The sequence below is a fragment of the Chrysochloris asiatica genome, unplaced genomic scaffold (genome assembly GCF_000296735.1).
Source record: "Chrysochloris asiatica unplaced genomic scaffold, ChrAsi1.0 scaffold00037, whole genome shotgun sequence".
Lineage (NCBI taxonomy): Eukaryota > Metazoa > Chordata > Mammalia > Afrosoricida > Chrysochloridae > Chrysochloris > Chrysochloris asiatica.
The window spans coordinates 22,091,610-22,114,735 of NW_006408555.1; the positions used below are offsets into that span (position 1 = coordinate 22,091,610).

A 23,126-nucleotide genomic window follows, 5' to 3' on the forward strand; every position below is an offset into this window, starting at 1 on the left:
ACCTACCTGCATCTTTGTACTCAATGGACCAATTCACACTTGCTCCATGCGTTAATTCTGCTGTGAAGGGAGAAGTATTGGGAGGAAGATCTGGATCAATTATCTTTATGGTATGAGGCTGTGGGTCCCTTTGACAGAAGTCCATATTTCGAGAGTCTGGTATGGGGCCATTGTCATTCACGTCAGAGAGGGTTAAGAGAAGAGTTCCTGTGCCAGTAGCAACTGGAGAACCTAAGAGAAAAATACAGAAGAATTGTCACAGTTAAGGAACATGAATTAATCTCCACCACCTTGTATCAATGAAGAGGTTGTAGAGACATTGAATGTGTGAATCAAACACAAGTAAGTCATGTAGGAGTGATTGTCCACAAAAGAAATTTCATGGAGAATCTCATAGCATGAATAATGACTGCCTAATTTACAGAATCCTGGTATGGAGCTGTAGGATAAGCACTGGACTACTAACCATAAGGTTGCTAGTTCAAATGTACCAGTAGCTCCTCAGAAACCCTATACAGGATCACTATGAGGCAGAACTGACTCAACAGCATTTAACAACAATCATCTTCTATCAGTTTGAGCCCAATCATATCCTGGCTTTTCAGCCAACCCACCGATGGAGCCTCCTGACCTTAGCTGAGCAGGTCTCTGACAGTTTCAGGGTTATTGTTGAATCTAGATGGCAGGTGGTACCATCTAGCTAATTCGAACTCATAGTGACCCCTATGTACAACAGAACAGAACACTGCCAGGTCCTATACCATCCTCACAACCATTGCTATGTATCCACTGTTATCAATCCTTCTTGCTGACGATCTTCCTCCTTTTTGATGACTCTCGACTTTATTAGGTGTGCTCCAGACACTGGTCCCTGATAATAATATGTTCCAAGTATGTTAGATGAATTTCCCTCATCCTCCCTTCTAAGGAGTATTCTTGCTGTATTTCTTCGAAGACATATTTGCTCATTCTTCTGACAGAATTATTTAATATAATTTAATTATTTAATATTCTTCACCAAAACCATAATTCAAAGGTATAATTACATTTCTGGTCTTCCTTATTCATAGTACAGCATTCATATGCATATAAGGCAATTGAAAATGCCATAGATTGGATCGGGTCTTAGGTAAACATGCTTAATCATTCCCACACTGATGACCCCCTTACTCATGTTATTCCCAAGATGTCACACCAAGGACACCTTCTTCCTCCTCCTGCTGACTTTTAATCATCCATTAAACTTAAGCTACTCTGAAGTCCTGGTAGTGCAGTGGGTTACTCATTGGGCTGCTAACCACAAGATGGGTGGTTCAAACACACCAACCACAATGTGGGAGAAAGATGAGCTTGTGTGCTCCCACCAAGCACAACGTGGCCGAAAGATGAGACTTGGAAACCTTAAGGAGTAGATCTACTGTCTAATGAGTTGGAATCAATTCAATGGTGTCGGTGTTTTTTGGTTCTCCTTTTTCCACATTTCTATGACATGTGAGGTATTTATCTGGATGCAAGTTGTTTGTCAAAAACAGATATGGAAGTTCATACACACTTCTGTTTGTATTTCTTTTAAATCTCAATGTAGCACCTATCACATGGTAATAGCAAAAAAATACTCAAGGAAATACCATCACTAATATTAACATGTTGTTGTTAGTGCCACAGAGTTGGTTCTGACTCATTAGCAACTTTGTATAGAGTTTCCGAGGAGCAGCTGGTGGGTGCTGCTAACCTTGTGAAACCCAGTCCAGTGCTGATCCACGGAGCCATACCAAGGAGCTATCACTAGAGAAAAAAAGAAACAGAAGAATCAATCTCAACAACCAAAAAATGTGTGTTGCTCTATGCATGCATCTCAATGTCAAGAAAACAAACATCCTCACCACTGGACCAATAAACAACATTCTTATCAATGGAGAAAAGATTAAAGTGGTTAAGGACTTCATTCTTCTTGAATCCACTGTCAACACTCATGAAAGCAGCAGTCAAGAAATCAAACAACGTATTGCATTAGGCAAATCTGCTGCAGAGGAACTTTTTAAAGTGTTGAAGAGTATAGATGTCAGCTTGAGGACTAAGGTACGCCTGACTCAAGCCATGATATTTTCAATCACTTAATATGTATGTGAAAGCTGGACAGTGAATAAAGAAGACCATAGAAGAATTGATGCTTTTGAGCGATGGTGTTGGAGGAGAATATTGAAAGTGTCATGAGCTGCCAAAAAAAATCAAAAGATCTGTGTGTTGGAAGAAGTGCAACCTGAGTGCTCCTTGGAGGCTGGATAGCCAAACTTCATTCATCTCTCATACTTTGGACATATTGTCAGTAGGGACCAGTCGCTGGAGAAGGATATCATGTTTGGTAAACTGCAGAGATGGCAACAGCGCATTCAGGGTAGAAATGTGGAGAATGCTAACACGTTGCTGGTACAGCAAGCAATGTCATAGAAAAACCTATATAAGAAAATATTTTGCTGTGTAAACTTTCACTTAAAACACAATAAAGCTGTAAGCTATCACATAACATGGATGAACCTTGAGGACATTATGATGAGTGAAATTAGTCAGTCACAAAAGGAGAAATACTGTATAGGACCACTACTGTAAAAGACTAAGAAAAAGAACCCATACTAAAGTGGGGGGAGGGGGAGTCTTTGCTGGTTACCAGGATGTGGGGGGTGAAGGGAGGGGAGGGAGGGGAAGGTGGAGCACAGGGTAGGGAATAGACACAGGATAGTTTGGGTGCTAGGGAGGGGGGCAATACACAAAAAGGGGGAGGGGAATGGAAGAACAAGGAGGATGGGAGAACAATTAGGCAGGTTTGCATGGGCTAAGTGGGACAGAGGTAAATAATGATGTATGCACAACCTTGGAACAACAGGGCTCTGGGATACAGGGATTGAGACAGGGTTGGAATGGGCAAAAGGGGGGAAATGTTAAGATGGTTGGCTGTCTTTTGAATCTTGGTTTCCCTGGCATACCATTATAAAATAGACACTAAAAAACAAACAAACAAACAAACAAACAAACAAACAAAAAAAACACAATAAAGTATTCAAATAAATAAATAAGAAACAGACTAGAAGAATCAACATCTCACTAATAATGATAATGATAATTGAAAAGACAGCCCTTAATATGTTGTTGTTGTTGTTGTTGTCGTCAGGTGCCGTCAGGTTGGTACTGGTTCATAGTGACCCTATATACAACATGACAAAACACTGTCTTGTCCTGGGCCAACCTCACAATTGCCTGAACCCATCACTGCCACCGCTGTGCCAATCCATCTCGTTGAGGGTCTTTCCCAACACTTTACTTTACCTAACATGATATGCTTCTCCAGTGACTGGTCAGTCTTGATAGTATAGCGAAGTATGAGGGACGTTTGGCCATCCTCGGTTCCAAACAGCACTCTGGCTGTACTTCCTCCATCAAAGATCTCCTTGTTCTTCTGGCAGTCCATGGTACTTTCAACATTGTCATCCAACACCATAACTCAAATGCAGCAATTCTTCTTCAGTCTTCCTTATTCACTGTCAAACTGTTGCATGCATAAGAGGTTATTGAAAATACCATGGCTCGGGTCAGGCACACCTTAATCCTTATACTGACACCTTCACTCTTGTGCAGCAAATTTGCGTAATGTAATACAGTGTTTGGTTTTTTGACTACTGCTTCCATGTGTGTTGATGGTTGATCTAAGGAAAATGAAGTCTTGACAACTTCAATCTTTTTTCCATTTATGTAGATGCTGTTTATTGGTCCATTGGTGAGTATTTTTATTTTCTTTACACTGAGGTGCAACCCATACTGGAGACTGTGGTCTTGATCTTCATCAGTAAGTATTTTAAGTCCTTTTCTCTTTTAGCAAGCAAGGTTGTATAAACTGCATATAGCAGGTTGTTAATGAGGCTTCCTTAAATCCTAATGCCACATTTTCCCTTCTAATCCAACTTCTCATATTATTTGTTCAGCATACAGATTGAATAAATATGGTGAAAGAATACAACCCTGGCACACACCTTTCCTAATATTAAACCATTCAGTGCTCACTTGCTCTGCTTGAACAACTCCCTCTTAGTCTATGCACAGGTTCTTCATGAGCACAATTAATGTTTTGAAATATTCATACTTTGCACTGTTGTCTATTGCTTGTCATGATCCACAAAATTGAAAGCCTTTGCAGGTAAACATCTTCCTGGTATTTTCTACTTTCAGCCAAGATCCATCTGACGTCAGCAATGAGATCCCTCATTCCATGTCCTCTTCTGTATCCGGCGTGAACCTCTGGAAGTTCCCTGTCAATGTATGGTTGCAACCATTTTTGGATTACCTTTAGTAAAACTATACTCACATGGGGTTATCAATGATGTTGTCTAATGATTTCTGCATTCCATTGAGTCACCTTGCTTTGAGATGGGTACAAATGCAGATCTCTTCCAGTCAGGTGGCCAGGTAGTTGTCTCCCAAATTTTTTGACATACATGAGTAAGTGTCTCCAGTGGCGCAGTTTGTCAAAAAATTTCTATTTGTATTTCACGAATTCCCAGCGCCTTGTTCTTTGCCAATGCCTTCAATGCACCATGGACTTCTTTCTTCAGGATCATTGGCTCTTAATTTCATGCTACTTCTTAAAATGGTTGAACATTGACTGTTTTTATTTTTGGTACATCTTCTTTTGATGTTTTCTGCATTATTCAGTATTTTACCCATAGAATCCTTCAGTACTGTAAGTTGACATTCAGTTTTCTAACTCCAGGTCTTTGCAAATTTCCTTATAATATTTGATACCGTCTTCTCGAGTTGACCTTTGAAATTTTCTGTTTAGCTCTTGTACCTCCTCACTTCTTTCATTTGCTTTAGCATCTCTATGCTGGAAAACAAGGTTCAGAGTCTCTTCTGAAACCCATTTTGGTCTTTTCCTTCTTTCTTGTGTTCTTAATGATTTTTTGCTTTTTTCCTGTATGAAATTCTTGATGTCATCTCACAACTCTTCTTGTCGTCAGGCTGCTCTTCAGATGATCTCTAAATTTAGGTGGGATATATGCAAGGTCATATTTTGGCTCTTGTGGACTTGTTTTCATTTTTTTCAGCTTCAGCCTGTATTTGCACATGAGCAATTGATGGTCTGTTTCACAGTCTGCCCCTGGCCTTATATTGGTTAATGTTATGGAATTTTCTCACTGTCTCTTTGCACACATGTAGTCAGTTTGATTTCTGTATATTCCATCTAGTGAGGTTCATGTATATAGTTGTTTTTTTATGTTGTTTAAGAAAAAAGAGATTCACAATGCAGAATTTATTAATCTGATAAAATTCTATCATGTGGACCTTGGGACTCCTGAGCCCATGAACAAAGACATAGCCACAGAAGGCTAGAGCTGAGAGTGAAGCATTCAGCTGATATGTAGTGAGGGGAGATGCCCAAGAATGACCAAACTTGCAGATAGTACCCATTTGACCAAGCCTTGATGATCAGACCTTAACTAGAGGAATATTAAACACAACAATTTTTGATAAAAGAAACAAGTGTAAGTTGCTACAATTTGATGAATTTGACCTATATTTATGAATACAATAGCTAAAAATACCAACTGAGAAGGAAGGAGTCTTCGCATCAAATATCACTCCTATCCCCTCTGTATACAGGGTTGATAGGGATGGGCAACTTAGACATTGGCTACTTAAAATGAGGTGATGATAAAGGCACTAAATGACTGGTTTATAAGTTTTCAAGAGGGAGTTTAGTGTAAGAGTATGTGGGGTTTAGTGTAAGATGAAAACTGAATAGTTTTCATCTTACTTAGATGGGTCTGGTGAAAAGAGAAGGGGATAAGATTCTTATGATTCAATAGTGAGTAACTGTTATCATGACTAATTGTGACTGTCACAACTGTAAAGGTAGAAGTTTTGTAACAAAAGGGGGAAGTAGTTAATCTTATGATCCAGGAGCAGAGGACCCTAGGACCATCAAAGGAGAAGATCACAAGCGGAATGTGGACCCTATCCAGAGAGGCAGTGACACCAGAGATGAGGACATGGAGAGAGAGAGAGAGAGCAGCTGAGGACTCTAGACTTATAGAAAGAGAAAGACTGAGTGCTGGCAGCCAGGAGGCAAGGTTACATAATGTGTCCTTTAGTTGTTTAAATGATTACATATTCCTGAGTGTTTTTGTGTGCACCCCTCCTCCCAAAAAACAAACAAAACAAAATTTAAAAAACACCATCACCAAAAAAAAGAGGGAATGGAAGCAAATAATATTGAATAATAACACACAAAGATTGTAATCATTACAATGAAATGATGAGTGTAAGACTAATATTCTCCCATGTAAACTATCACTCAATTCGCAATAAAAACTTGGGGGCGGGGGGAAATTCTATCATGTGATCTCCATCATAATTTTTATCACCTAGGCCATTATTTTCCAACTATTGATCCTTTCTCTTTGTTTCCAATTTTTGCAATCCAATCGCCTGTAATTATCAATACACCATGATTGCATATTTGATCAATTTCAGACCAAATAAGTTAGTAGAATTCTTTAATATCATCATCACTGGCTTTAGTGGTTGAGACATAAATTTGAATAATAGTGGTATTAATTGGTCTTTATTGTAGACATATGGATATTATGCTATCACAGACAGCACTGTACTTAAATACATATTTTGATGTGTTCTTTTTGATGTTGAATGAAACACCATTCCTTTTCAATTTGTCATTCCCAGCATAGTAAATCATGTGATTGTCAGATTCAAAATGGCCAATACTAGTCCATTTCAGCTCACTAATGTGTTCCATTTCATTTTTGACAACTTACAATTTTCATAGATTCTTAATTCATATATTCCATGTTCCAATTATTAATGGAAACAACTGTTTCTTTTCATTTTGAGTTCTGCCCCATCAGCAAATGAAGGTCCCAAGGGCTTTACTCCATTTATGTAATCATAGTCAACTCTACATTGAAGAGGCAACGTTTTTAAGTGTCTTCCAATCTGAGGGGTTCATCTTCTGGCACTATATTTGACAATATTTTGGTGTTTTAAATCATATTTCAACATTAAATAAGAATTCCACTGCTATTCTCAAGACTTTCAGTGACTAAATATTTGATAGTGTCCATCTCTCCTTCGTATTCTGACTTCATCTGGAAGCTTACTTGAAACCTATCCACCATGGGTGATTCTGCTGGTATTTAAAACCATGGTAGAGCTTCCAGAATCACAGGAACATACAAGCCACCACAGTATGACAAACTGACAGATAAGTGGTAGTACTTAATACAGCATGCTCTGTTTGGCAGATACTATTCCAGGCATTTTCAGATAAATTAACCTAGAAGGTGTCTCAGTGTCACCCCAATTTATCAGGTAAAAAAGAACTGAAAGACATAAAAATTTAGTAAGTCCAATGCTACAGAAGTGTTCAACTTGGACTTGGAATATGAATTCAGGTAGCCTGGTTCCAATGTAGAGTGGTTAATAGGAACAAATTGTTTGAATTTTAGACAATGAGAATGTATTGGTGTGTCTTTTGCTTAAATAAGAACAAAGGAAAAGGAATGAAGTCATAAATATAAAACAAGGGTGGAGAGCATGGAGGCATGTCAGTCTGTAGGATGACGCAGCAAAGAACCAAGTGAGGTTTCCTTACCATCATCAAAAGCTATGATGAGGGCTGTGTATGTGCTGTTCTTCACATGGTCCACGTCCTCTCTGTCTAACTCAGCCCGAGTGGTAATGGCCCCGGTCTCCGAATCAATCGCCAGCCAGTCAGCAGCGTCTCTCCAAATCCGATACCTGAAAAGACACAAATTCTGGCTTAAGAATAGGAATTGCAAACATGATAGAGCAGAGAAACACTACAGTCACTTCTCATTTTTCTATCTATGTTTTAACTTTTTATTCTGAAAATTATTAAACTTATAAGAAAACTTGTCAGAAGAGCACAAATGTTTCATCCAGATTCATTCATTCTCAACATTTTGACAAGTTTGCTTCCTCTATACAGAGGGTGTTGCATTCGTTGTCAAAAAGAACATATCCAGGTCAGTCATGAGGTACAACGCTGTCTGTGATAGGATAATATCCATGTGCCTACAGAGAAGCCCAGTTAATACCACTATTTTTCGAATTTACGCACCAACCACTAAAGCCAGTGAGGATGAAAGAAGAATTCTACCAATTTCTTCAATATTTTTATAACAAATATATTTACAACCAGGAAAAAACAAAAAAGAGTAGCTGCTGAGGCTGTTTATGTACAACCAAGCACCCCATTAGATTTGGTTCCTTGATTTTTAGGTTAGAGTCATGTATTTAGGCGAAATCCCATTTGACTGGCCTACCAGTATGTTTAATATTTCTGTTCTACATCCTACTTCACAGTGTAGTGCCTGAAGCCTTAAAAACTTACAAGCAGAACAGAGAACCCTAGGACAATCTAGGGAGAAGAGCACGAGTGGAATGTGGGACCCTATCCAGAGAAGCAGCAACACCAGAGATGGAGGCAGAGATGAGAACATAGAGAGAAAGAGAAAGGCTGTGTACTGGTGGTCAGGAGGCAGGCTTACAGAATGTGCCCTTTGGTTGTTTAAATTATTATATATTCCTGAGTGTTTTTGTGTATACCTCCCCCCATAAAAAAACAACAGAGGGAATACAAGCAAATATTGTACAGAGGAAATTATAATCATTGAAATAAAACAATGAGTGTAAAACCGATGTTCTCCTGTGTAAACTATCACTCAATTCACAATAAAAACATTAAAGAAAAAAAAAGAGAGAGAGAGATGACCCTCCCCCCAACCCCCCAACCCCCCCAAAAAACAACAGAAAACCAAAAAATCTTATAAGCAGCCAGCTAAGGCACAACAATTTGTCTCTACTCACCTGGAGCAACAAAGAAAGAAAGAGTCAGGAATATGAGGAGGATATCGAATATGTGGCTAATTGGTTCCCTGAACAACTGTGTCCTTGCCATGAGACCAAAAAAAAACTGGATGGTGCCTAACTACCATTAAAGAGCATTTTGATCAAAGATTCCACAGAAGAATCCAGATCATAAGGAGGGAAATACAGAACAGAATTTCAAACTCTCACGAACTCTATAGACTTTCTGGAGCCATGGAGAGTGGATAAGCCTAAAACTACTGCTCTGAGACAATATTTAAACCTTAAACCAAAGATATCCCCTGAAGTCATCCTCTCTCTCCTCAATATCATGCAGTTATGGGGTATACTAAATTATTTTTAAAATATCAGGTTACAATTTAGGTTCAGGAACACTCTTCAATCAAGGTACGATCAAGGTAGACTCTTTTCAGTCATGCCATAGGCAGGCCAAGGATCTGAGTGCCTCTTGGTCCAGCCAATGAATTCTCAAAACTGAAAATAGTTTCCATTTAACTAGTAGAAACTGCCTACCGTAAAGCATTAGTCTCTTTTAAGAGCTATTTATATGGGACCAAATTGAGAGCACCAACTCAAACAGATAGGAACTTCAGTGGGCAGTGAGTTTATGAATGTGTAAAGGGGGAGGAACCCAGGAAAAGAGGGTAAGAATGGTTGTACAACTCCAAGAATGTAATTGATATCGCTACTCAATTGTATGTGTACAAGCTGTTGAGCTGGTGTACGTTTTACTGTGTCTGTTCTTAATGCAAAGGAGAAAAAAAGGAAACAGTCGTAACTTGTACAGAAAACACTTACGTTATCTTCTGATTCATAAACGTGTCTGGTTCCCGGGCAGTGTAAGATGCAATTTCCCGGCCCACACCAAAATCTTCAGGCACTTCCACTCTCTTGACAGCAGGCATGAAAATAGGCGCTTCATTCACATCTAGCACGTCTACAGTCACCGTGGCTGTGGAGGTGGGAAGAGTGACCACAAAGGGGGACACATTCTCCACTGCCACGTATAGAATGTACTGCTGCTTGGCCTCAAAATCTAAGCCCTAGAGTACAGAAAAATGGGGAAAAGAGGATACGCTTTATTATATTTTTTAAATTAAATTCCTAACTACTACATGTAGCGCTGTGGGTTATTGCGCTGGGCTGCAATGCCGGTTTGAACAGCAAGGCCGGTGTTTCAAGCTTACCAGTCAAACCTGGGAAACCCTATACAAGGTCAGAACCGACACGACGCCACTTAACAACAATAACAACATGGCACTGCAGGATGAGACTGTGAACCACAAGGTTAACAATTCAAATCCACCAAGCTGTTCCTTAGAAATCCTATACACGGTCGATATGAGTTGGAAACTGACTTGACAGCACTTAACAACATTTATAATCAATTGACATTTACAGTCTGGGTTCTTTCCAGAACTTTGGCTTCCTTTTGAGCAAGAGACGAGACTTTATTTCTGAACTAACTAAAGGGAATACTTCAACATTTGATGTCAATGTTTTCTCTTTTTATTCTGTTTATCACCAGAAGAAAGAAGCTAATAGTTTGAGTTTCTACCATATGCAAGGTGCTTCATAATGTGGATGGGCCTCATCCAGTTGGTTGAAGGCCTTAATAGTAAACCCTGGGGTTTCCAGAAAAGAAAAAAGTTTCTGTTTCAAGACTATAACATAGATATCTTGCTAGAGTTTCCAGCCTGCCTTGCCTATAGATTTGGAACTTGCAAACATCCACAATCACGTGAGCCAATTCCTGAAAATAAATATGCATGTGAGATAACGCTTTAAAATAAATGGGTGTATGAGTGTGTGTGTTTGTAGGTTCAGTTTCTCTAAAGAACCCTAAAATAGTTCAGGATATATCAGCAGATCTCAAATGTGGCTGCATTAACAAGAATAACTGGGAACTTTTGAAGAATATCAACACCTAGGCCCTAACTCTGTTGTTGTTATTCAACAGAATTCTCACCTTACCTGTGGGAAACCTGGGTTAAATTTCCAGCCAATGCACCTTAAGCATTGCTAGCGGAAACTTGCATTTTGCTAAGATTCTGAACATTTTTCATTGCCGTTTCCAGACCCGCTGAAACTAGGAAAGCCGGGTAGCTTGTTTCCGAAAAACAAAACAAACAAAAACCCAGCTAATGAAAATTTTAGATAACAAGGTTCAATCTTATATATGGGGTTGACTCATCAGCAGTTGAGAGACAGTAAGAATAAATGTAAAGAAGAACTGCATGTGAAATATTGAATGGCAAACTTTGGTTAACAAACATAAGCTCATTATCCAATACTGATCGGAGTGTTCATATGACAACTTTACCACCAACAGATGAACAGAAGAGCCGACTTATCACACTGACTAGGTTTGGCAGCAAGAACAATCTACGCAACTTTACTTGTGAACCTATTTCTGCACCAAAATAAATGGGGGGGGGGATTTATCAGATTGCTACTCAATTAAACAGGAACTTTAGTGAAGCACCTTGCCTATGGTAGAAATTCAAATTATTAGCTTCTTTCTTCTGTTGATAATCACAATGAAAAGAGAAAATGTTGATGTATTCTCATTAGTTCAGAAATAAAATTCTCATCACTTGCTCAAAAAGAAGTCAAACCGCTGGGAAGAACCCAAGAATCTCATCTCTTTAAGTATTTGACAAGTAGATGTCAAAAAAACAACTCACCCAAACTCTCAGTTTTCAACTTTCCAAGGAATATTTCAAAAGCAGTGAGATTTACCCCATTTTGAATATGGTGGTGGTGGTTGTATTAACATGCCATGGAGCCGGTTCCGACTCATAGCAATCCTGAATAGGGTTTCCAAGGCTGTAAATCTTTACAGGAACAGAAAGCCTCACCTTTCTTCTGTGGAACAACTGCTAGCTTCAAACTGATGACCTTGAAGTTAGCAGCCTGTCTAATAAACACTATTCTACCAGTGCAAAATACCAGAGACAAAAGAAGCAATCTTCTTTTCATTTGCAAGTAGATGTGGGGGTTAGGCAATGCTTAGGGGGAAAAAAACTATTAAAAAGATGGTGCTTCCTCCTCAATCTTAGTATGTTGCGGCACAACTTCCTTATTTCTTACATGTGCACTAAGAGTCACTGTATACCCCACAGAGTCCACCAGAATCTAGGAAAGCCATTTCCCCCTCCCCTAGTACTTCCAGGGAGACACAGGAATGGACATCTAACTACATTATCTGCTTCTGCCTCTTTCTAGGAACTATACAAACCTTAGCTGTTTTCAAAATGCCTTCGTTAGTTACTGGATCTGTGATGACAACGAATTGCTTCTCCTGATCATTTACTACATAATACTTGGCTTCCCATGCTGGGGTGTTGGGGACGTCAGCATCAGTCACCGTGAGGGTGGTAATTGTCTTATCAGCCTCGTTCTCAGGAACCTTACCTACGTACTGCAAAACAAAGGAGAAAATGGGAGTCATTTATGATATACTGAGATTTGACAGTGGGGTCAGGTCTTAGGGGATTAAAGGACTCCTTCCTGATCCCAAGCCTTAGGGAGATGACAGGGAAACTTCAAGCAATGGGAACCAAGTCTTGAAGGAAGTGCTCCCGCTACAAACTGATCCTCCTTTTCTATTGGTGAAGAACTGATGATGACAGTGGTGTCATCCTCCAGGAGTAGCTGGCTCCCTTGAACCCCTCATCACACTTATTTATTCATTTATTAATGTTTTATTGTGAATTATGTGATCGTTTACATGGGAGAACATTAGTTTTACATTCATCCTACCCTATATCGTTTCATTGCCATGGTTACAATCCCCTCCATGCATCATCACCCTACCACAGGGTACACCCTGCAAGCCTGCCCCCCAGTCATCAGCACACAGCCCCTCTCCCTCTCTGGGTCTAAAGTCCCCAACTGCTCCATCTCTCCATGTCATCGTCTCTTCCTCCATCTCAGGCATCACTGCTTCTCTGGGTAGGGTCCCGCATCCCGCTCTTCTCCCTTGATGGTCCCAGGGATCTCTGCTCCTAGACTGCAAAGTTAATCACTCCCATCTTTGCTACAAAACATCTACCTTTACATTTCCAACCCTCATAATCAGTCCTGATAACAATTATTCACTATTGTATCACAAGAGACACATCCACATTTCATTTTATCAGCCCCACCTAGCCAGATTGGATACTACTCAGTGGAGATTCTACCTTCCTTCATGCCCTCATCACATTTTAATGTAATTTCTAACTGCCAGGCATAATATACTAGTGTATCCTCATCTTCCCCAGCAACCTCTTCTATCAGCAGCAGGAGTGACTTTCATAAAATGAAAGACAGGTCCATCTCGTTCTGCTGATGGTTTCTTCTTGCATTCAGGATTAATTCTAAAATTGTTACCCCAGCCACTCAGTTCACTACACTCTAATCACACTGAATGTTTTCCAGCTCTTCTTGTTCAACTAACTTTCTCTTGATTTAGGGAATTTTGCACATACTGATCCCTCTGGCTACAATCTTTTTTTACTTTTTCCTTTCCCACCTTTGCCCGAGTGTAAAGGTCACTCACTGTTTTGGGAAGCACTTTGAGAAGCAGAGTGACTGTTTTAGGAAGGTAGTCACTGAAGAGCCATTCTTCCCTTCCTTGACAACAATATGCTCAGCTAAAATACAACAGATCCAAGTCTTCCTTATAGAAAGCAGTTGTAAATAGGTTATAGGTAAAACTTCTAGGATGGGTCTTCAAAGAAATGTCTTTATTAAGAAGATCTAACTTAGCAGTTTTGCCTTTTACCCCTTGTAGCCTTCCTACATGAACCACAGACTTAATGACCTGAGCTCCAGCAACTATCCTAGACTACAAGGTCACCTCGAGGATGGAAGTCATGGACTACAGATGGTGTAAGAGCAAGACAAAGGAGTCTTAGTCTCAGTTGATGTGGGATGAATGCCTACTTCTGGACTTTTCGTTACATTAAAAAAAAAAAGCACCCTATTTATTTAGACCACAATAAGCAAATCGCTGTGACTAACTATTAAGCCAATAAACATCATCACAATAAATGGAAAAAAGATTGACGTTGTCAAGGATTTCATTTTACTTGGATCCATTATCAATGCTCATGGAAGTAATAATCAAGAAATCAAACAATGTATTTACTGCATTGGGCAATCTGCTACAAAAGGCAAAGATTAGTGTTAGTACTAAGAAGCACCTGACCCAAGACTCACATGCATGTGAAAGCTGGACAATGAATAAGACCAAAGAACTGATGCCTTATACATAGTCAAAGTACAATGAACTGCCAGTAAAACAAACAAATTTGCCTGGGAAGCAGTACAGCCAGAAATACTGCAGAGAAGCATGGATGGTGACACTCTGTCACACATCATTTGGACGTGATATCAGGAAGGACAGTCCCTGGAGAAGGATAACATACTTGGTAAGGTAGAGGATAATCAGCAAAAAAGAGGAAGGCCCTAACAGTAGCTACAAAAATGGGCTCACACAAAATAACAATTGTGGGGATACTGCAGTACCAGGAAGTATTTTGTTGTGCATAGGGTCTCTGTGAGTTGGAACAGACTTGATGGCACCTAACAATGACAACCGTTAGACCACATAGTTAGATCTGTTATTAACCATTAGGCCAATCTCTAGCCAAAACAATCTAATGCACAAGACCTCTTTTAAAGTGTTGAAGAGCAAAGATGACAGTTTGAGGACTAAGGTGCACCTGATGCAAGCCATGGGATTTTCAATAACCTCATATGCATGCGAAAGTTGGACAGTGAATAAAGAAAACTGTAGAAAAATTGATGTACTTGAGTCATGGTGTTGGAGGAGAATATTTAAAGTACCAGGGACTGCCAAGAACAAACAGATCTGTGTTGGAAGAACTACAGCCAGAGTGGCTCCCTGGAAGCCAGGATGTCCAGACTTCGTCTCTCATACTTACCTGTGCCAATGAACCTCAGGACAAGGAAAGAGCAAAGATGTTACAAGGTATCATCCACCACCCTGTTATGGTTGCTTGTAAATCTAAAGTTAACATTCAATAGGTCACCCATAAGCATTTGTGAAATTTATTTCATGGACAAGAGACCTATTTTTGGAAACCATATGAGAAATTGTAGAATTACCATGGTTGGATTGAAGATGGGAGCATTGTCGTTGGAGTCAGTGACTGTGATCACAGCTGTTGCTGATGTGCTTAAGCCAGTACCTTGAAGGTCAGTAGCTTTAACCACCAGTGTATACTTGGGAACACTCTGCAAATTAAACATATCCAAGTTAGGACCAACTGCCCCTTAAGGCCTGGCCCAGCCCAGCCTGGCCCAGCCCAGCCCGACCCAGCCCAGCTCATCTTATAGAACCATATTTTATCATCTGCTTAAGTGTCATCCACCTGCTTTCCAGACACACAACCTCTGAATAGATGTTTCGATGCAAAACTCAGGACAACTACTCTTTAATTTGATCATTGCAGACCATCACTCCATGAACTGGCCTCAGCAGAGCTTTGCACAGTCCATGGGATTGGTTAATCTATATTTTCCCTCAGCATTCTTTCTTGATCTTTCTGATCCAACCTCTCGGTCCAGTCCAGTAGCGATCACGCCAATGACTCCTGTGTCCGGGTTGATGCTGAACATGCTGTCATAAGGCAGTGTAGGCTCTTGGTTTTCAATGCTATACTGGATGGCAGCGTTGAAAGTATTCACGTCATCATCTGCATCTGTAGCTGTGACCTGCATCACGGAGGTTCCTGGAAAAGTCAGTGGAGAGACTGAGTCATGATGCACTTTGGGATCTGATCAATACTGCTCTAATTCTGTCCTGAGTGATAAAGGAGAGGCTGGGATGGTACCTTGTCATAGGTCTTTTGTATAATTTCTAAAAATTTTTACCAAGATACTAAGTATTTCATCAATAAGCAGTGTTACTAGAATGAAATTTGTCTAACAAACTTTGTGTGGAATAGAGGTTAGGAGACCTATGGGATTCAAATCCCTTATACTGAGTGAAGAGCATGTGAAATAAGAAAAATCCTGGGATTTTCCAAGAGTGGGCATCATCTTAGTCACAGCTTCATTAGAAAAAAAAAACACTATTTGAAATCCTTGGTTTTAAGATGGAAGAAAATATTTATAACACATATGCTTAACAAAGGACAAATACCAAGAACCTCGAAATAGTTCTTCAGAACCAATGGGTAAAAACAGCCCAGCAGAAATTTAAAAATATGTATATATTATATATATACATATACATTATATATTTATATACATACATGCCCTAAAAGAAGAAACCCAAATGGTCACACTAAATGTATCATGAATAATCAGGGAAAGGCAAATTTGGTATTTCATTGAGATGTTATTATATTTACTAGAATGATTAAAAAAACAAGTCTAATAATTCCAGGATGTTGATCAAGGAGAAGGCTACTATATTGCTGGTGGGAGTGTAAATTGGTTTAGCCAGCTTAGAAAGTAGTTTAGTTCCATCACCACCACCATTAGTAAAGTTGAACACACACATAACCTGTAACTGAGGAATCTGCTTCTAGATATATATGCTGGAGAAACATTTGCACCAGGAGACATATTTCAAAAGAATACTCTTAAAGCACTGTTCATAATAGTAAGAAACTATTTTCATCATCGGTGGGATGGATACACTGATTTCATATAAACATTTTAAATGGGTTTCTACAGGTATAAAAATATGCTTTATACTACACACCAATAAAAGTGAATGATGTACGTATAAAAAGTTGAATGAATTTATAGACATATACAATAGTATAATTCCATGTATTTCAAGTCTGAAAAAAAGACTAAAGTAGTAGGATATTATCTAGTGATAAATACATACATAGTATGTATTTTTAAAAAAAGAAAAGAGAGGAAATTAATACCACAGAAGTTAGAACAATGATTACCTCTTTGGGAGAAAGGGAAGAACGTGATCAGTGAAGGCTGTAAGAGGCTTAAGGTACTGGGCCCGGATTTGCTTTGTCATCAGGAAACGCTGTTCTTAAACTTATTTCTTCTCTATACATGCTTCCATAGAAAGGACATCACACATATACACACACATACATACACATTCACACACTTTACTCTGGGACTTCCAAAGTAGGTCTTTAAGCAGCAACTTCAGTGACCTGAGGCCAATCTACAAGGCTAACCCTGTTTTTTTACCCCAAGGCTTTCAGCTCATTAGTGGGAATACCTGGGACAGCGCCTTCCACAACAGACCCTTCAAAGACCTGCTGGGTGAATATGGGCTTATTGTCGTTCTGATCTGTCACCTTAATCACAATCTCCATTGGGTCTTCAACTGACGCTCCATTCGAAGACACAGCATGAGAAAAGAGCTGCAAGAACCAAGGAAGAGTTACTTGGGTCCTGACAATAAAAGAAGAGGCAAAGAGATGGGGTCTGGCCAGAGCACAGTGGACACCCAGAACACCTGATTCTCCACTTCTGCTCACTCTCTGAGGTCTAAGTGTGGACACCCCAGCATGGAACATTTCTCATGCGTGTGCTGCTTCTTTGATGAGGTTGTGACACCGACTGAGGTGGGCTGCAGAACCTCCAGGTCAGACCTCCCATCTCTCATGTGAAAGCTGGGAAGTCAAGGACTTAATGGTGAATGTCTAAGAAACTCTGATTTCCTTCAAGAGGGTAAAATTTGCTCTATCGAGCCACTCTAGTCTAGTGTTCCCTGGACTTTTCTATAGCCAACAGCTTCTCTAAGCTCATGCTGCTACCAAGTTCCAGAAATAGTTTTTGCTTCCCAGTTCCATCACTGAGCTCATCATTTGGGTCGGAGACTTCCAGTTCCATAAATAAACTGGTATTTGGTGTCAAAACAGCATTCATTTGTATACATGATGCATGAGGACTTTGCTCTTTTCTCCTGATAAGGAAAAGATTAAGAACTCCAAAGTGTCCAAGGTTCTCCTGTAATTTTTCTTTAACAGGTCAAGAGATGCCAAATGAAGCTTCCAACAGGTCCCAGATACACTATCTATGGATTCAAAATGGAGGAACCAAAAATTCTTGGAAGAATTCAAACACAAACCTTATTTTGGAGGATGGTACCCATTATTAACAAGCCCCTGAGATACATGCACAAGGATTCCTGGTAGCATAGCAGATTAGGAGTTGGGCTACTAACCGCAGATCTACTAGCTGCTCCATGGGAGAGAGATGAGGCTTTCTGCTCCCGTAAAGATTTACAGCCTTGGAAGTCCTATACAGGGTCGCTATGAGTGGGAACCGACTCCATGGCACACAATCACCACCAGCACATACTCACAGTGTAATTGGCAATGTGCTCTCTATCCAGAGGCTGGGTCACCATAAGCCATCCTGTTTTTCTTTCAATAATAAACACGCCAACAGGAGGTTTGTCAGCTCCTTCACCAGTGATGCTATAGAAAACCTCAACTTCTTTGTCTCTGCTAGATTTGATCTGAAGAAAACAACAGAAAGAAACAGAATTAATAAGGAGGGATCCTGGCATTGGGTCTTAGCTACTTTCTCCGTTCTTCCAAATTCCACCCCTCAGACATACAGAAAATGTCTTTACCTACCCGAACCAGCTGTTTAGGAAATGGGCCCTTTTCATTTTCTGGGCAGCTGATAGGAGGGATAACCCAGTCTCTCTTCTGTCTTCGGAGGCCCCCATGGTGGAAGTTGGGAAACATGCGCACTTCTGTTTGGGGTCCAGAGATAGAGTCCTAAAAGGAAAAGAGAAGGAAAACAAATCATTTTTCAAGAGAATTTTTCAGGCCAATAGTCCAACCTTTAGTCAGTGTCTTCAGCTTTCTGAGCACAGTGTATGGTTGAACCATAATCTCTTGTTAAGGAAAAATTACATATACTCTCCAAAATGAACAGCAAAACCAAAACTCAATAAACCCCTTTGCCATATAATAAAAATCAGATTCTTTTAACTCTTCATAGACACAGGGTTCAAGGAATCATTAATCACATAGGTGTAATAATTCATTGTATTTTAAAGTTATTTCAAGTCTACACATCACTCTTATTTTAAATAGCAACATTATGCACTGATGATTTAATATCAGAGATTATGGAACAGCTGGAAATTCATATGCTTGGATTTATTTTTCCATTTTTAACAGTTTCCTAGGGTCACAAGTCCTGAGAGTGGCACTCTCCATCAAAATGAGTAAGTTTGGGAAAGTAAAAAATATGTGATCAATACAAACTCCTTCATCTCACTGTATCATTCTATCTATATACCTTCCATTTGTTTTAACAGAAGCTGTTGGGATAGAAACCAAAAGTACCCTTTGAGACTTGTATTGAACAGTTTTCATGTGCAATAAAGATAACGTTATGCATACACAGGGAAATAAGATAGTTGAAGATGGAAGAAAAACATCTTCCAAATTGTTTAAGTGTTTTAAAGTGATTAGCAGTAACACGGTAGGTAAAGGTGCCAAAGGATATAATTCCATCTCCCATCTTCCAAATATTACCTCACTCATAGTCATTGATCACTGTTTACCAAGTTCAATGAAAGCCCAATGTCCTGGTTTTTGCTTTGTTTTGTTTTTTAATTTGACTCCAAATACACAAGAGATAAGATGTGACTAGATATAGTTCTCACAGAGCCCTCCACCAATTCTGCATAAGACTCACTCACTGTTCTATGTGCCCTTGTGCCAGTCTCCTAGAGAGGTAGTCCTATTTGGGTCAAGGGCATGCTCTGGAACCAGGCTGCCTGGCTTTGTATGCTGACTGTGACACCTCCACATTCTGGACAGGTTTCTTAGATTCCCTAAATGTCTACAATGGTGATATGCTTTTAATGAAGTCAAATTTGGGATTTGATCTTGGAACAGGAACAAGTTATAAAATATTTTCAGAGTGATAATAAGGATGAATGGACTCCTAATAGGGTGCTGTATGAACTGCTGCTCCTTGGGTGGCTATGAGTCAGAGTCAACTCAATGGTATTTATCAACAATAACAACTAACTAAGGGTTTAAGCCCACCAACAGCTCCTTGGAAACCCTATACAGGGTCGCTATGAATCAGAACTTAACAACAAATACTCCAGCAGCCATTTTGGATGATCTCTTTGAAGATGGAAGCTGTGTGCTAAACATGTCAGAACAGAAAGGAAAGGCGTCTGGGTTCTTGATAATTGTGGCATCAGTCTCCACACTGGCCTGTTATCAGGTGCTGTTAAGTGCCCTTGGCTGTATATCTTTACAGAAGCAGAAAGGTTCATCATTCTCCTGGGGAGAGACTAGTAGATTTGAACTGCTGATCTTATGGTTACCAGCCCAACATGTAATCCACTATGCCACATGGGCTCCTTTCCATATTGTATATATAGCACCTTATTACTCTTGGACATCCTAGCTGAAAATAAGAGCACTTTACTTTGCTTAAGTCACTATTATTTGGGGTTTTCTATAATATCTACTTGAAACTATTCCTGATACATCAGACATGGAGGCAAAGTTGGAAGAAGTCAGGAGAGAAAGTTGAAGAATCAGGGTTAAAGCTTTCTCTCGACCATTAAGAGCTGCCCTACAAGAACCTACTATGCTGAACTTCTTACATGAATGATGGGGTCAATTGGAGATTTGACTCAGGGAGTTCTGATAACATAGTTCTACTAAGTTCCTTTACTTTTCTGGTATAGCCATTTACCCCAGGAAACACTGGATCTATCAGGAGGTGTATTAGAGTCTTAGGATTTCGAGCGTCTTTGGGGAAACAAATAGAAGACAGGCTGAATGGCCTTTGGTACTTGAAACACATCCCATACTTTCAATCCAATAAACAGGATACAACTAGAACGGCCACCAGAGAGACATTTTGATATGAAATGACAGGGAAGGAAGATGCCTTTTATCCCTGGGAGTAGTTGAGAAACAACCAAAGGCATTTGGCTTTGGTTAACAACCCCCAAGAATGTTCTTGCCAAGAACCTAAGGCAGCTGGGCACCCTCCCATTCATGGTCAATCCAATCCAATCAATCCATTTGTGTTGGTCAACATTTACTAGAATCTTGCTATATGTAAGATGTAGGCCCTGGCACTGCAAACTTTTGGGCTCTAACTCTCACGGAAGCCAGAGCCCAAAAGTGCAAAATCTTCCTGTAGGTTTCCCTCTTCTTTGCTAAGACCTTTCCCATGAGAAACATTCTATTCCTTTAGCAGAACAGTTAATAGTTACTGAACACAACATACATTTGGCTCTAGTACAGTTCTAAGTATTTTGGATACAATTCAGAGTCCTCTTTACATCTCCACTGATGAGGAAACTGAAACACAGACAGCATCAGCAACTTGCCTCTGAAGGTATATGACAGGGCTGTGAATCACATAATCATCCACTATTCTTCTCTGGTAGTGTAGTGGTTACGAATCGGGCTGTGAACCGCAAGGTCAGCAGTTCGAAACTACCAGCTGTTCCACGGGAGAAAGATGAGGCTTTCTGCTCCCATAAAGATTCACAGCCTAGGAAACCCTGTACAGGGTCACTATGAGTCGGAACCGACTCCATGGCACATAACAACAACAACAACAACATTCTTCTGTTGTTAATAAGTGCCGTAGAGTCAACTTCTGACTCATAGTGACCTTGTATAGGGTTTCTGAGGAGCAGTTGGTGGGCTTTAACTATTGAACTTATGGTTCACAGCCATCACCACCACCAAAAATAACAGCAAGAATTAGTTCAGTTAGATGGCAGTTAAGGGCAATTTGGTTCTCTAAGGGATAGTTGCAAAGTGTGTGAAGACATATTCTGGTTGTCACAAGGGGAGTTGCTACTAGAGTTGCCTCTAATAGAGGCAACGGACACTGTTAAATATCCTATAGTGCATAGGATGCCACCCATCATGGCCCTACTGTACACACACATATCCTAAAATAAACACACAAAACAAAGAATTACCTGACCCAAAATATCGAAAGTACTAGAGTTAAGGAACCTTAACTAGACAGAACACAAATATAGTGAACTTCCAGGAAACATTCAAACATACATGCTGCCGTTGGTGGTGGTGGTGCGCAGGGATCTTCAGTGTCACTTTAGTGGAGAACTTCCTGCGGGTGGAATCCCAGGCATGGACCAGAAAGCTGATTTCTGGATTATGAAGTTGTAGGGGTCGTTTGACTGTGACAACACCATCTGTGGCCACTTTGAATCGGGTGTCATCTGAATAATAAACTGTCCTTGGTCGGCCAGTGCATCCTTCAAAACTCACTGCAGAACATAAATAGAGTGATTAGGAAATTGGGCAGATTAAAGATGACTACATTCTTCCTCCAAAAAGGGAACTTGTCTTACCCACCAAAACCCTGACTCACACAAAACAAGCACAGGAAAGACAATCCAAAACCTGATGCCATCATTACGTCTTTCATAATTCATTTTCTCGCTAACTTGTAGAGGGAAAATAGTAGCCTGTCTATAAAGCAACTTTTTTTTTCCCCATGTAAGAAAAAGGCATCTCTCCTTCACATGACTAGAAGGATTTCTTTTAGTATGAAAATACTAAAATAACAGGCAGAATATTTGAGTAAAAAAATTAGAGAATAGTGCGATGTTATAATAGTCTACGGAGTCCTTGTGTGGCACTGGGGAATAATGCGTTGGACTGAGAAAGTTGCTTTGAATCACAAGGTTCAAGCTCACCAGCCACTCCTCAGAAACCCTATACAGGGTCACTATGGGTCATAACCAACCCATCACCAACAACAAATGATAATCTACATTCAAATCGTTTACACAGTTAACAAGTAGCACATAATATCAGAGCTGTTCTTGTGCCTTCAAGTCGGTTCAGATTCATATTGACCCTCTATAGGGTTTCTTAGGAGTGGCTGGTGACTTTGAATTGCTGACCTTGTGATTGAAACCAACCTTGCAGACCAGTGTACCCTATAGTGCCATGCTAGAACTCCGCACCACCCCAGAACTAGAAAGCCAGCATGATAAAGAGGTAGGAGTATATATGGACTTTGGAAGAGACTACCTGAGTTCAAATCTCAATTTTGCCAATTACGAGTTCTGTGACGTTGGGCAAGTTATTTAACGTTGCTGCATCCAGTTTACTCACCTATAGACTGGGAAGACAACAGAACCTCTCTCCTAGGGTTGTTTAAAGGCACAGAGAACAAAACCGGGCACAAGATACTCACTATACTGAAGGTTGTTA

General features: G+C 39.9%; 1 protein-coding gene across 1 annotated transcript in view; it reads right to left on the reverse strand.

Moving 5' to 3' along the window:
- CDH1 (cadherin 1, type 1, E-cadherin (epithelial)) overlaps positions 1-23,126 on the reverse strand; it is an 88,210-nt gene that overhangs the window by 6,475 nt on the left and 58,609 nt on the right. The window contains exons 3-12 of the mRNA XM_006860218.1: positions 21,951-22,171; positions 18,507-18,653; positions 18,230-18,385; positions 17,138-17,282; positions 15,490-15,665; positions 15,040-15,168; positions 12,161-12,343; positions 9,718-9,962; positions 7,661-7,806; positions 7-231 (exon numbers count right to left, since the gene is read on the reverse strand). Of these exons, the coding sequence (XP_006860280.1) occupies positions 7-231; positions 7,661-7,806; positions 9,718-9,962; positions 12,161-12,343; positions 15,040-15,168; positions 15,490-15,665; positions 17,138-17,282; positions 18,230-18,385; positions 18,507-18,653; positions 21,951-22,171 (1,773 nt within the window). The remainder of the gene's footprint in view (positions 1-6; positions 232-7,660; positions 7,807-9,717; positions 9,963-12,160; positions 12,344-15,039; positions 15,169-15,489; positions 15,666-17,137; positions 17,283-18,229; positions 18,386-18,506; positions 18,654-21,950; positions 22,172-23,126) is intronic.